At 31.9% G+C, this 16,324-nt stretch overlaps 2 protein-coding genes across 3 annotated transcripts; both read right to left on the reverse strand.

The window, feature by feature from the left end:
• Nucleotides 1–490: 490 nt before the first annotated feature.
• Nucleotides 491–5,537, reverse strand: LOC114185474 (E3 ubiquitin-protein ligase HAKAI homolog). The gene is made up of 4 exons (XM_028073210.1): nt 5,273–5,537; nt 4,443–4,790; nt 3,113–3,171; nt 491–1,699 (listed from the first exon to the last, which is right to left on the reverse strand). Exons 2-4 carry the CDS (start codon nt 4,695–4,697, stop codon nt 697–699), a joined length of 1,317 nt encoding a protein of 438 aa, XP_027929011.1. The 5' UTR covers nt 4,698–4,790; nt 5,273–5,537; the 3' UTR covers nt 491–696.
• Nucleotides 5,538–9,312: 3,775 nt separating this feature from the next.
• LOC114183904 (mitochondrial uncoupling protein 1-like) lies at nt 9,313–12,763 on the reverse strand. 2 transcript variants are annotated; one of them, XM_028071081.1, is made up of 9 exons: nt 12,493–12,763; nt 11,228–11,446; nt 11,045–11,123; nt 10,815–10,948; nt 10,617–10,715; nt 10,424–10,528; nt 10,203–10,277; nt 9,863–9,949; nt 9,313–9,597 (listed from the first exon to the last, which is right to left on the reverse strand). In XM_028071081.1, the coding sequence occupies exons 1-9, from the start codon at nt 12,574–12,576 to the stop codon at nt 9,562–9,564; spliced, it is 918 nt and encodes a 305-aa protein (XP_027926882.1). In that variant the 5' UTR covers nt 12,577–12,763; the 3' UTR covers nt 9,313–9,561. The 2 variants fall into 2 exon arrangements, with proteins under 2 accessions (XP_027926882.1, XP_027926884.1); XM_028071083.1 differs by lacking the exon at nt 12,493–12,763 and adding an exon at nt 12,357–12,450.
• Between the last annotated feature and the right edge of the window lie 3,561 nt (nt 12,764–16,324).

A 16,324-nucleotide genomic window follows, 5' to 3' on the forward strand; every position in this document is an offset into this window, starting at 1 on the left:
AAGTTCTTTCAATTGACATTATACAAACTAAATTTAATTCAAAAACTATAATTTATTTTATCTTATTTTCTTTTCCTGTATAAAAAATTATCCACACAAAAGCTAGCTAAAAGCATGGCCAGGACCACAACCCATTCACAATGAAATGTCTTCATATTACAAGGACTGGATAAGAAACAGATATGCAAAAACCAAATTTGGCACCATTTCCAAATCCAAATTAGACATGACTGGATATTAATGTTTTCAGCGCATATAAAGTTTAATTCCGCAAAAGGTACTTTTGCAGAGGAGCAAAGTTGACCCACTAGAGTCAGCCAGTAGCGAAAACCATAAATCCACCAACATCACCGCGTGCAAACAAGCTGTTGTTCCTGAAACTCGTGAGGGATAATTATATCATCTGGAACAAACTGATTGCACGCACATTATGATTGGAGAGCCATCTCGTTATGATTTCACTTTTATATCGTGATTCTAGTACCCAAGGGGACAAAAAATTTCGTTGCCTTTGGTAAATAATAATGTAAAAAAAAGCTCAATGCAGTTAAAATATACAAATACAAAAATAGGCCCAAAAGTAAACGGTTTAATCGCTGTTTAGCGATTCGACTAATGCATGACGAGACAAACATGCGCAGAAACATCCTCAAAAGTAAACAGATATATCCAATAGAATAACGATAGAAAGCCTAACTAGCCCTGGCTACCAAAGCCATCACGGTTATCATGCTGCCACCCATAACCCTGACCATCATGCCCAAGCTCCCCAGAATAGTAGTTCTGTTTCAAATGTGACATGTTGGGTGGAGGCGGAGGTGGTGGTGGCAGGGGCATGGGCTGCGGTGCCAATATACCTTTGCCCTCCCTTGGATCCACAACCATACCTCCCTGTGTTTGTTCAAAAGGCACACCACCAATTCCTGAGTTCCAGGGCTGGGGATAATTTCCTGGAAAATTTGGGCCATTTGGGGCACCTTGTGGGAATCCCAATAATGAACTCTGCTCCCCACCAATATCAGCACCTGAGTCCGGCCTAGGCATATCATAGGGACCACCATAAAAGGGTTGAGCTCGTTCATTTGGGTAAGGGGGGTAACCAAATGGCAGAGGAGGGTTCAACATTGGGTTTGAAGTAACCAGGGAGGGAACATTGGAAGGTTGTGCAGGGTGCATCGTTGCATACTCAGGAAATGGGGTCTCTGGACCCACTGCTTGCTGCCTGTCAGAAAACTGGGAAGGTTCTTGTGGGGGTTGCTGCATGTCAAAACTTTGTTGATGAAAACCCTGTTGTCCGCCTCCAACAGAGCCAGACATGGTATCTGAAGGGTGTTGTTGACCGTAATATGGTGGCTTTGGCTGCAGGGTTTGCCTTGAAGGTGGTTGCTCTCTTGGTGTCTGTCTACGAGATTTATCTTCCAGATCATGTTGCTGGGAATTCGAACCAGGAGAAAAAACTGTTCTTTGGGGACCTCTAGCAGTGGAATCTGAAGCTGTAGATTGCCTAACACTCTGTGCTTCTGAGTCGTTTCCATCTTCTTTATCAGCATTGGGTCGAAGAAGGTTGGCATGGCTGTCTTGGATATGAGATTCAAAATCAGCTTTCTTTAAGAAAGATTTGAGACAATGAGGGGCAGCACAAATCAGGATTCCTTCCATCATTTTGATTGTTTGAATCTTCTGGATTCGTTCATCACACCTGTTTCCCAAGAATGTCAAAAAAACATTTTTTACATAACCATATGATGTTAAACATAAAAGGTAGAGAACTTTTATACATGGAAGCTATCAATTGAAGAGACTATCAAGAAAGCTTCAGTCATTAGGTAAAAGCTCAAGTATGGTTTTATATCCAACATGCCCCCCTTACACTAAGGTCGATCCTGACATCTTATGAACCTAAGGTGAAATAATAAATAAGGACCCCGAATTTTTTATTTATTTTTTTTGTAAATACTGTACACAACCTTTGCCTCCTCAGCAGGACTCCAAAGTACGCTTAAAACTTTAGACCGTTAGGCTAGAGTTTTATCACACTTCAGAGCTCTTTGTACAGGCCTTGACTGATGTATAAATATTTTAAAATAAAAATACATATTTCATAATGATATATTTTATTGCACATAAAATATTTTCTTTACTCATAAATACAAACTATTACATGTGTAGAGGGTTTAATCATTTTATTAAAAAAGATGAAGTTAAAGCATCATTACAAAATAGAAATAACTTTTTTTTAGGGCCCTCTTCACCATGGGCCCAGGGTGATCTCCCCCACAGGCATCCCCAAACTGGCCTTGCCTCACAAAAAGACCTTGAAATTTGAAGTGTAAACTCTGCACAAACCCACCTTGACTTGTGTTAAAACTCAACTTTCTATTAAAATAAAGGGACTAAGAGGAATCAAACTCTGATCCAATTGGTCAGGTTAGTGACACCTTGTCATTTACTAAATATTCCAAAAGCTGAAGTTATTTAGCAATGGACATACCTCGGGTGCTCAAAAAAAACATGGAAAACAGTAAATAAATGAATGAATAAAAAACGATACGTTTTCCATGCTTATTTAAGTATTTTTAGTATATTACTACACATTGCTCGCATACCAATCACTCACACCTATTCAAGCTGGCAGTGCTTGGTTTGGGAGTAACTGGCCCCATATAAATGTACCAATTAAAATCATGTCATCGGCCCCATATCAGGTGCAAATGATGGCAAGCAAGAGGTGTCTACAAATATTTATGAATGAATTCTAATATCATATTTCCAAAGTAATACCAAATTCATTGGAAATCATGTAAAAAGAAAATGTTCAATAGCCCTTCAGAAATATAAAATCACAATGAACCTCTTGAAAATTGAAAGCATACATAGCTTAACTTCAACTTAGTTAATATGTGAAAAACACCGGTAAAAGGACGAAAAAGGGGGATGGAACCATCTAAAGAATGTGCTGAGGAAATATTATGATTCAGAGTGAAGTCCTATATATGATGGACCCAGACAAATGAGTTAAAAGGTTAAAACATACAGCAAAACATTATGATCCAAAAGACACCAATATTCATTGATTTCTGTATGAAGATCAGTAAGATAGAAATATTCTTACAGGTAGCACATTGAATCACTTCTAGAACAATCCAGACAAAAGGCGTGCTCACAAGGGCTCTGCATGACCATAAGCACGTTAATTTAAAGTCAGCCAACATCAAAGTATTTAACTAGTTGTAGCACAGTTTCAGTGGATAAATGACTGAGGTAAAAATTAGAGATGTCATACCACGTGTTTCTAAGTTAAATATAGCAAAACTATGGAGAAACTAATAAATGTGTTACGCATACGATATAAAAGGAAAATATAGGTTATTTGTGATAACAAAGTACCTACCAAGTTCAAAGGAAAGTCTTATCTTACTACTATGACCAATTACAATGGTGAATGATGGATGGTCTTTGAAGGGATGAGGAAAAAGTAGAGTTGCAAAAATGAGAATGTTAAGATGAATGTATAGCCAACAAGCACACAAAAGAGGGACAAAATTTGGAATGATTGTGCACAACAAGATATCAATATAGGAAAAACTAACAGATATCCAGTTAAGGCATCTTGAACAAGTGCAAATAAGACCACTGGAGTCATTGGTCGGGACAGGAGATCATATGGACATTAGCCCTATGAAAAAGGGGAGAGGGAAACAAGGACATTGTGAGAAATTATTAAATAGGTTCAAAGGTGAATAGTATATCCTTGCGAATTTGGTTTTGAACTATGACTATCGTCATTGTTGTAGCACACTTAGGAGAGACTAAGACAAACAATCTAAATTTTATACAATGACAACCATGTCAATAAACAGGTCTGCTTCTGAGAGCATGCTTTACATCTAGAACTCTGAAAGAAAACATGCTACATAGAAAAACAAATGTATTCGATGCAGATATTATTAGATATATATTTTTCATTTCAAAAGCAAATTTAAGATAATAAAGCAACACAGTCAATGTAATAACCAGTGTCATGAAGAAATGCTAAAGAATAAAACCATAAGTCCATTATAGGAAAATACTAAGAGGATAATAACTCTATATAGCCCTAAAATAAAGAAGCTAACTCCAAATCAAAGGCATAAAGGAACATAAAACTTATATTCCCATGAAAGCTCTGGTCAATAAATCGAATGTACATGAAAAGAATTGAGTTTCCACTTAATAAACATTCAGTATTGCAGCTAGCATACTCTACTCAATAAATTAATTTCTCTATCTTGCATCAGATAAAGGCTGGAACTACGCCAAATAATATTTCAATAAACTTTTGAAAAAAAATCCCACACAAAAGCTAAACTGGAATCAAACAACTTAGATCCTGTCATGATTCAAAGCATTGTAACAAACAGAGATCTCAATTTAAAAACGTGCAACCATGCATAAATAATTACCAGGCGTCCATAAATGGCTACAGGGAAATCACAGCGAACACAGAAATGGACTCGCTCGCCAAGCTGGCGACGGGACCTACGGCCCAAAGTTTTCACAAGAGAAGTAGCCGTGGCTGCACCAATGCCCTTTGCAACAGGAAGATCAGCAAGAACCAGATGATCAGGGCACGCAACTGTAACATTCTCAACAGGTGACTGTTTCACCCCTGCTGACCCCTCTGATGCAGGAGCCCTGCTAAGCCGAATCTGAAGCATGTTTCAACCAAAATTATTCCCCCAACTCACAATCTTTCCAACCACTGCTCAGAAACGGGTATAATAGGGTTACGCAAAATACGCCTCCTCCTCCTTTAACATAAAGAGATGAAAAAAAAAATCAGATTAAACCCTAAAAAATGGTGAATAACAGATAAGAGACATATATCCAGAGACGACAATTAATGAAAAAAGAAAAAATAAATAAAAGAGAAAGACTATTAGCATTCAACATGTGCTAAGGAAACTGTATATTTATTTAATTTGACGTTTATCACATTAATCAAATCAATGAATATAGAAGATCTAAAAGAACCCAGAGGCATGCAAATTATTTCATATTAATTAAACTGAGACAAACAAGAATGCCGTGAAATTGTGGAGCATCGAATCTGGCGTTAGAAGAATCAGAGGCATTTATGCTCAAACAGGTTCAAATTCAGGGAAGATAACACAGGGACACTATTAAACCCTTTGAAAAAAAAAAAAAACAAGGGATTTTGAATCGATAAGATTTTTAATTGAGGAAGAAATTCAGAAATTAGAACTAAGAAGCTAAGATTGAAGAAACAAACTCGCAGTTGACGGAGCTAGAAGCTTCTTGTCTCGGATTTGCGTCTTCCTACTTCGCCGCGACGCAGAGACCCTCCAAATCCAACGTACTGATGTGCTTTTTACGAACAAATATGACACTTTCAGAAAATATATTAAAGTATTTTAGTGGAGGAAAAGTGTAATTTAAACCCCGAATTAGATCTCACTTGTTCGTTTGTGTATCCAAATAAAATTTTAGGGCAAAATTTTAAGAAAGTTTAATCAAAGAGTACTCGAAGAGTTCTATTGAAGTGTTCAGAATTCATAGTTTTTATTTTGCTTGCCGATTTAGATATTTAAATAATATTAATAATTATTATAATTATAATTATTAATAATATATAACTGTATATTTTTAATAATAATCTATAATTATATACTAAATTTTTTTTACAATTTTTTATTCTTAATTTATTTTTTATAATATAATTATTTATTTATTTTTTAAAAATTAATAGTTATTTTTATATATAATACTTTCCATTTATTTGCTTTATAAAATCCATGTGTATGCTGATAGTGATTAATCAAGGGCCATAACTAAGATCACACAAATGTTTCATTTTGACCCTGTAAACTCACATAATCCTGAATACACCTTCGGAAGAAACACATTATTCACCCCCTTCTCATTCTTGATAGGGTTTACTTTCAACAAAAGCATGCCATTGCGAGACTTTTAAGTTTCAATGGAGTCGAGTGTTAGAAATTCAACAAAGATATCAATAAAATGTAAACTCATGACTCACAATCATAAAAATTAAACAATATTATGTATTTATACATAGAAATTAGATATTTGGTACCAATGAGTTGTGAACATGTCCATATAAGAGACCACGACATTTCCTAACCAAAAAACCTTAAGACAGTGAGTTTATGAGTTACTATACTTATATATTAGTCATCTTTCTCATTCTCATCTAATGTGGTCCTGTTAACTCAACTTGAATTATTAACACATTTTTATTGTATGGTAGAAAGTTCAAAAAATAAAAGGTTAGAAGTTTGTTGCAATCACATTGACATCCACCTCAGTCAAAAAAAATACACCTTCAATCTCTTACAAGAAACAATAAGGATGGATTGTGTTCTCATGCCTACTCCTATGACTCAATCTTCGTTAACTTATAAGTTTTTCTCTAGTTTCTTCACTCTTTTTTCTTTTTCTATCGCTCACATAGTTTTAACGTCTAATCACATTTTTCTCTCGATGTCTATTATTATTCTCAACTTTAGAATTATTCTATCAATCATTTATGTTCTTAATGAGGTTGACCTAGTGGTAAAAGTTAGAAGGAAGGATGTGAGTTCAACATCTCCACTAAATTTTAAATTTTGAGAAATATAAGATTGATTTGAAAGATTTGAAAAAAATGATGGAAGAAGTTGTAAAAGAAGTTGTAGGTTCAACTCCTCCACTACCTACCATTTGCCTATAAAAGAAAAAACCTTATACCCTTAATGAAAGCTTTAAGTGAAAAAAACCAACCTTGAGTTACAAGACTCCAATTAGAGCTGTCAAAATAGGCAACCCAGTTCGATCCGACTCGACCCCCCACGGGTTGATCACTCAGTGAACCAATCTAACTTGACTCACTTATTAGCGAGTCAAAAAAATTCGAAATCGGTCCAGTCCACCACAGATTGGTGAGTTAAACGTGTTAACTCATTAACTCACTTAATTAAAAAAAAATTATCTTCAATCTAAAAAAACTAAATTATAATTTAAATTTAAATTTAAATAAATTTCTTATAGAATCCAAATGCATTCAAAAGAATATTAAACTCTGAGTGCATACGAAAATAACAAAAATTGTTTTCAACCGAGTGAACGGTGAAAAGTGTTTTCTTCCTCGGGTCTAATATTTGTATTGGAAATTTACCAATATTGGATAATATTTTTAGATTGTTACCGAAGTAGATATATTTTAAGAGGTATATTTAGAAGGTGATTTATGTTCAGATGCGCAGTGATTATTTTTACGAAGTTGAGCTCGGTGAATAAATAAATTCATGTTCCTGAGCATTATATTTGAATCCATATTTTTTTACAGGAAATTCTCTCGTATCAATTGGACACATATATGAATATATTTAATATTCTATTTTTCAAATCAAATCTAAAAAAAATAATATATACATATATGTTGTCTTCGACTTTATAATTTCTATTTTAAACTACTCATATCTTTAATTTAATACGTAATATAATTTTTATATATTTTAGTTATGTATTATGATGCACGGATATGGTACCTGTATCTGATATAATACATATTTATGATACGTCGATATGTTTATTTTGAAAATAATAAAATATTATATTGTAGTATATGTATATTAAAAAATATATAAATTTTTTTAAAATATGATAAATATATATCATTGTTATAATTTGAATTCAAATTAAAATCATATGTATTAATATTATCAAAATAAAAAAATTATAAATTATTGTCATCACAATAGTACTATTATTTTATAGATTACATATTTTATTGATAAGTATTGATAAAATATCCTATTTTAAAATATATCATATAGATATGTATCAAACACGAATACGTGATTCAACTTAAAGTATTACTGAGTCATAATTTATTTATAATCTATACATTTGATCATTGATATTATTATATGATTTAATTAGCAATTATCCAATTGATTTATCATACTTATACTCAATATTTATAATTATAATTTCATTTTTAATATTTGATAAAAAATTTATACTTTTTAAATTTAATATTTGATTTTTTATCTTAATTTTAATATTTTTTGTAAAAAATATTAATTAATATTTAAAACGGTAAATAAAAAACTATGGATACGGATATATCCATTCTTCTATAAGAAGATGAAGTTAAGATAAAATTTCATGTTCAAACTCACATGTTATCATTCTAGCGAAAACTTTGTGATATTTTTTAAATAAGAATATGGTCACATGCAGGATTCCACTTCTATTTTTCAATTTTTCTATAATTCGTGTACGAATTTTTTTTAAAATCTTTTATTGATTATGTAATTTGTATACATTTTTTCAATAAACAATGTAAATAATTTTTTGGCACATAGGTCCTTTTTAGATATTGTTTATTTAGAAAATGATTTCATTTTTAACTCAATTCAAATTTTGTTAATAAACTATATTTTTTATTAATTGAAAGAATTTTTAGAAATTAAAAAAAATGATAAAAAATGTTTTTGTTCAATTAAAAAATATATAAATTAATAATGAAAACAAATATTAAAATATACGATTTGCATGGTTTCTAAATAAATAGTTTCCTTAATTATAGTAAGACATATTCAATTTTATGATGGAGAGAAATAACAAGATAATAGTAAAAACATATATGCTACGCCTATTTGTATTCACATTTTTTATAATAAAAAATAATAAAATTAATAATAATAATATTATTATTATAATTATAAAATTAAATATAAATATTTTTTATTATTTTGTATATAATTTTTTAATTAATAAATTATTAAGTTTAAAAAAAATAGTTAAATTGAGAAAAACTGTTAATTAAAAAAAATGATTATTTGAAAAGTAAAATTAGTAAAATTATGATTTCAATTTTTAAAAAACTTTTATGTAAAGGACAAAACTGAGAAAAGAAAATGTGGATACTAAAAAGTGGTATCTCTTTATAATACAGGTATAGATAATAATCTAGGGGTTAAATGTATAAACTCTATTTCGAACCGAGCAGAAATTTTAATTTATAATTAAATTTTTGCGTAATATCTTACATTTGAACTCTTTATTCAGTTCTTTCTTATGAATTAACTTTTAGGATATTACTTATTAAATGTATTGATATAGAATGAGTTGACATTTCATTGTATTTAAACTTGTAAGTTGAGTTCAACTAATATCATTTGAACTCATCTTCATGGGTCCTGAATAAAATTTCTCCTCTTGCGAGAAGAAAATTGTACTGTGGATTACTGTGTTGTGTGCAGTGAAGAAAAAAAGATTTAGAATAGGGATTTTGCAGTGAGAAAACCTTTGTTAAGCTCCTATCTTCTCTTGATATTGAAGAAACACACTACACTGCATGACTAAGCCCAACTAGCAAAAAATTTATGAGAATTACATAGAGATGACATAACTATTGTCATTTGTTGATACTTCCTTTCCCCCCACAAAATAAATGTTTTGGAACTTTCCAATAAACAACTGAAGAGAAAAGTTTTATTCTCTTGAAAGTTGAATTCTACTGAAGAAAATTCTACGGCTAACTGTTTGAGTTCAAGCTGATTCTAATCTTTTGACGTAGATTTTAGCCTGTCACAGGAAACACAAAAACAAGTGAGATTGAAAACTGCTCAATTTAACAGGTTAACGCAATATGAATAGTGCGAAAATATCAGTATGACGAGACTCAACCCATAATCACAATTGTCATGGTTAAGTCGATACAAAATTCTTTTGCAACTTTTGGGTTTTCTGATCTCTATCTCAATAGATAAGTGTGGTATAAAAATGTGTGCGATAAAAATAAGTAGAAGGTGATAAAAAGGAAAGGTATTACAAAGCATTCAACTTGTACCTGCTCTAAAGTTAAAAACATGATCACATTCCATGATCCTAGTCGTCCAAAATTTGGTATGAACCCCTTATAAAAAGCTAAAGGTCCCTGCAAACATTACATTCCATAAGCAATTAAGTGTGGCAAATTTACAATGATGTAATGTAGCCAAAGCTAGAAATTATCAAGGCAGTTTGTTTAGCAGATCGTGCTTCGTCACCACCACTTAAAGTTTGACACTGTAAAATTTTGTGATGCATCTTAATAAAAAGCCAGAGCAATTATATTCATGCAATATACTAACTAAAATCAAAGAAAACATGCAAGAGAGAAAAATAGTAATAGCGGAAAACAATCATACGTCATTTTTTAATGTCTTGATGAAACAATCGAGGGTGCTTTTGTAACTAGAATCTCCCATCATTCTTGACTTAACCTGTCCATACAACAAAAGAAGATAGCATAATGAACTAGGAGAATGATAAAAGTACAGAATAATGAAGAGCTCAAAAGATGTTATGTAAGAAATATGAAATAAGAAGCTCAACTATGTATATTCACAAGTAAACAACAAGAAATTACCACATCAACAGGGGAACCAACACAAACTGCAAAAAACCCTGCCCCTAGACCAGCTAGAAGATGAGTTAACACATTGTCGGTGAATCCTGGAATCTTCAAAATAGTCTGCAACAAAAGAAATAGTTATACAAAAGTAAAATGAAGAGAATACAAAGTTTTACTCCAAAATTAAGTCCAGTGTCTTTTGCATTACCTGTTTCACTTGATCATAGCTGGCCAATTCAGCAGCATTAATGATACCATTTCTTGTTATGTTGGGTCCAATCCCAGTCCAAAGAGCACCAACTCCTTCCTATGTGTAGGAAGCAAGTGAACAAAACCAAGTATAACCAGAAAAAGGACTGAATACACGTCCCATTTTCACAAACCATATTAAGTTATATGCAAATACCTGTCTCACTATTGTTGAATAAGCATTTAATGATCCAGTGTAACGCCTGGGCACACCAGGGGGCAATTTTCCTTCAGATTGAAGTCTAACTTTCACAAGATCTGTTGGATTAGCCACAGCAATTGCCATAGCACCTGATGATAACACAAGTTCATGTGGTTCAACATCATGGTTTTGCATAATGTATCAATAATTCTAAAACAGCAACAATGTCCAGGAATGGGCTTTACCAGTTGTAAATCCTGCAAGAATTTTCTTAGACAATGGAACATCTCCAACATGGTCAGGTCCAACATAGAAGCTCTTAACCTGTTATAAACCCCATGAAATCTATGTCATCAGATCACATAAGCAAACGGTGGAAATGAACTGCAAATAAATGAACATTCTCCAATGCAAGGTTCCAAACTCACAGGATCATATAATGCAATTCTTAAGCCTCCATTCACACATTGACGTTGTAGCCCTGGTACAATCCCCTTCCAAAGTGCTGAAAGACCTTCTTCCCTGGCGATGGTTGCAACGGTTCCAAGCATTCCCCTATATTTAGGTAAGGCCACCACGTCACCAATCACAGGCTGTTTTTGAAGCTGAAGCCTAACTTTTGCAGTGTCGAGAGGAATAGTACACACCTGAATTATTGGAGCAATAATTTCAAACAAATAGTTATATACAACACAAAGACTAAGTATTTGTTAAAGCAATATGACAAGTGAACTCAAAACACAAGATAGCTTAGTAAATATATAACAAGCAGAACCAATTACCAATCTTTACAGAGTAATAGGACTACAATTCGCAGCTAAGGAAAATTTTAGTATACATCTTTAACTGTTTCACGTAAGATATCTAATGAAATATTTGTTTCTTAAGCAATATTTTCAGTGCAGCCAAAGATTAGACAGGTTAGCCAAACAGGTATTATGATTTTAGAGTAAATCAATTGATCCCACCCCTTTAATTCCAAGATCCACAAACCAGAGAATAATCAAGGTTTCGAAATTGAGGTGTTGTAGTCATAGTGTTGCATGATTGCAGCCAATGTGGCCATAGTTACAGTCGTAGAGAGAATTCAAAACCCTTCGTGTTGTGGCCAAAATAACAGATGCGGAAGGTTTTGAAAAACCCCAGGAAAATAATCATCCATATTGAACCATGGAAATCAAACAGAAAAGTGCGAAGACCTGTCTGTCATCATCATATCAGTAAAAAACACCTTTCCTCTATGGCCATTGTTCAATACACAACACGCAAGTAGCAATTGGCTAGGCACTTATACCAGCACACCATATTTGATAACTAAGCACAGTTCCACCTCCCATATTCAATTCAAAAGGTATCAAAATCAACTAAGGACTACTTAAACGCAAAAAAGAAGAAGCTCTCAGATACTCATCAGATACATGATTTGTCACACTATAGCAAGATCACCCAAGACTTTTAAGAAAAGGTCCATTGCAGCCATCACTGCAGATAGGACCTATTACTGTACGTAGCTAGCAAGAAATTTGAATAGAAAGCACAACATTTTGGGAAATTAACCTCCAATACGCAAAAAAGACGGGATTTTTACACATGATCACAACAAAGAGAAATTGCCCAGAAGAGAAACTTTGATAAAGTGAATACCCAGATGAGAGTTATTGAAAAGAAAGAGATATTAGAGTGACAGATGTACCTCGGCGAAACATGCAGCGAAAGCGCTGCTTGCAAAAATGCCAGCAAAGGAGATGTCAGAATTGGAACTGCCACCTCCCACCATTGCTTCGACAAGGCCAAAAGATGTTCACAACAAATGAAGACAGAGAATTCAAGAAGCAATAGAAAACAAAACAGGAAGAGAGAGAAGAAAATAATTGGTGTTCAGAAGAACGACATTAAGACAGTGAAATTCAGTACTAGGCAGAGGAGTTCTTATATAGCATTTTGTTCGTGTTGGGAATACTCCAAGAATCATATGAAAATATATATAAACCTAAAAGTTCGAAACTGAATTATATTAAAATCTAAACATAGAAGTTAATTTTAGAATGCAATTACACGTATTAACGTATAATTTTTATAATAATTACTTCAAACATGCGTTACCCTGTATTATTAGTTTAGTTGGACCATGAGCCATCATGTTTTAAGCATGCTCGCGTTTTGTATGGGAAAATAGTCCTTTGAAGATTTATTTTCCTTATTTTAGGTAGAGAGATGCATAAGGATGCAGCCATTAATTGACTGAACTGTAATGCTCTGTATTTGCTTATTCAATTACATGTGTCTGCAGAGATATAGTGATTAATTAAGGGCAATAACTAAGATCACACGAATAATATTTCAGTTTGACCCTCTAAATTCGCATAATCATGAATACACCTGCTCAAGAAACACCTTATTTGTCACTTCTCATTCATGACAGGGTATAGTTTCAACAAAAGCATGCCAGACTTTCAAGTTCAATGGAGCCAAGTGTTAGAAATTCAACAATATTATGCATTTATACCTACCTAATCATACATTTACCTAAAATTATTTTATAAATTTATAATTTATAATTTTTTTATTTTGTAATATTATATATTTTTCTAATTTGATATTTTCAAAATTTATAATTTTTATTAACTTTAAGAATAATTTTAGATTAATATATTAACAAATCTTTGAGAGATCCTCATTATTTATAATTTACATTATGTGACAATATTTAAGCACATGACAAGGTGACAATGCAAGTACGTCATAAATAATTTACATTATCTGACAATATTTAAGCACATGACCATTGGCGGAAGTATGAAGGGATATGGGAGCCACGACTCCCCAAACCATTTTTTATTTATTTTATTTTCTATATATTTAAAAAATAATTTTTATAAATTATTATTTTATTTATGTTAATTGATTTTTATTTTTTTTTTATATATTTAAAAAAATATATTTATATATTATTACTTTATTTATATATTATTACTTATTTATATATTATTACCTTATTTATATTAATTTAGTTTGAAAAATCTTTTTTAAAATTTAAAAATTATGTTTTTTTTCTAATATAATTTCTTAAACTTTTTTATTTGGTTTCTCTCTTCCGTGCCTTCATCTCTTTCTCCCGTTTTATTTTCATCTTAATTTTCACCATCAATTTCTTATTATTTTCAAAATCGAATTGCACTACGACAAAATTGAAGAATTAAGGAATATCTTGAATCGAACAATTTCTTCTTTTGAGTAAGTTCATATTTTCCTTTTTATTTTTGAAGCAATATGTTTCTCTCTTGTATGTGGTTTTTCTACACTCTAGGCATATCTTTATCTGTTAGAGATCATAAAATCATGCTTTAATTGTTCATCAAACTCTTATTTGTGTAGATAGAGCTATTTTAGGCTTTGAAGTTGTGTAAGGGAAGAACAAGATTAGGAATCTAGTCTACGGTAAGGGAAGCTAATCATTTAGAAGTTATTAGTTTTCTTAAAATATTGAATCTTGCTTTTAAGATTTAATTTGTGGTATTCATAATTTTATCTTTTTGTAAATAGGTGAGAGGTGAAAAATTTATATTAGAAAAATTATGATAAAGAGTAAAAGATTTAATTCTTTTTTTCAAGAGGAAGGCTTGTGATGAAGATGAAAAAAAATGCATCTACGTCATCTAAAATTAAGAAACTTCATGAGAATCCAAATATTGAAAACGAAAAACAACTCTCTAAGGTTCCTAAAGTTACATATAATGAATTTGAAAATACTTTAGAACGTGATCTGGAAAAGCGTATTCAAATTTGGTAATACCTACCAAATTAAATTGATGAGGTATAGAGGGTTTATCTAAAATGGGGTCCATATCAAATGCGTCTAGAAAATTATCCATTGTTATATTGTTTAGATTCTATTGTCACGAGTGCTTATTTTGAATAACAAAAATGATTAAAGAAATTGATTTTTTTTAATTAAAAAAATTAATTTTTTTTAATTAAAAAAAATAATTTATATATAACAAAAATAATTTGGCCCCCCTAAAATTTTGGTCAAGTTCCGCCACCGCACATGAGAAGGTAACAATGCAAGCACGTCATATATCATATAGGTAACAGAAAAATTTAACGAAAATGACTCATTTGAAATTTTTTGAAATATAATATATTCTTATAGTGAAATTGGGATATTTTGTTTGGTAAATTAATAAAGCTATACTTTCTAGATTATGAAAAAAGCCATTTTTTTTCTAAAAACAAACACCATAACCTCAATTCTCTTCTCAAAATGCTTGTTTATTCTTTTCTCTCAACTCAATGTTTTTCCCACCCAACACAACCTTGATTCTTCCTTTTTTTTTCTCTTCTAATCTTCATCTCTACTTGAATTAGAGGTTAGTTTTTGGTTCGTGGCGGAGTCCTCTTCAAATCCATCCAAATAGTTTCCCCATCCGTGTTGATTTGGGGTTTTATAACTCGAAAATTGTCCTTGAGGTTTCATTGTTTCAATCTTGGTCTACATTCGAGGTAATGGAAGCTAGGTTCATCTTTTAGATTTTGAAATAAATTGTTTATCCTGGTCTTTGATTGCATCTTGATGTGTTGGTTTGATGAGTATACTAAATTGGAGTGGTTGTATTGTTTTTGGTTTTGCATGCTAAAATCAGTGAAAATCTGCTATTCTAACTTAGGAGAGAATTTCCAGCTTAAACGAGATAAGTCTCGTCCAAGCGAGAAAAATCTAGCTTAAGCGAAAATAGCAGAATGTCACTTTGTTCTCTATTCAAATTCTAGCTTAAGCGAGAATTTCTAACTTAAGCAAGAGCGATCTCGTCCAAGCGAGACAAATCTAACTTAAGCGAGAACAATCTCACCCAAGCGAGAAAAATCTAGCTTAAGAGAGAGTGCTGCAAAATTTTAATTCCTTATTTTTAACCTGTGATTGACTGATTAAATTTTAAAAATATGATGTATGAAGCTATGCATGGATGATGTTGGTATTTTGAGGCTTGACTTGGCATGTTTTTTTAAAATATGTGATTGTTTTTGATGTTTGAAATTTGAGATGAAATTATCGATATGTGAATATGAAAATATGATTAAGAATATATTTGACGTAATTCCATGGGTCTCATGGGTAGATTTTATGGTGGTGTTAATTTAGTATATGCATTGGACTATGGATTCAAGTAAGATGATATCCTAAAACTCTAATGATCATTCACATTCAAATAGAGTAAATGGTTCATGTGGTGAGAGTAGCAAGAGATCCTAGTCTAAGATAGGATAATGACCTTAGATGATTATGGATTAACCTTGTGTGTGGTAGGGTGAAACCCATTGACAATGGCTCTGCAGAGTAGTAGAGGCCACCACAAGTGTAAGTCTCTATTGATTCCGAATCCAAATGCATGTATCTGGATAATCGAGTTTAGTGTCAACTATTTGTGTACAGTTATGTAAATTAATTAGAGTTACAATGTATGAATTATAATTGATATGATTTAAATGGTCTTAGGACAACTCTTTTGCATACTAGCTTACCCTTG

The sequence above is a fragment of the Vigna unguiculata genome, chromosome 5, assembly GCF_004118075.2.
Source record: "Vigna unguiculata cultivar IT97K-499-35 chromosome 5, ASM411807v1, whole genome shotgun sequence".
Classification (NCBI taxonomy): Eukaryota; Viridiplantae; Streptophyta; class Magnoliopsida; order Fabales; family Fabaceae; genus Vigna; species Vigna unguiculata.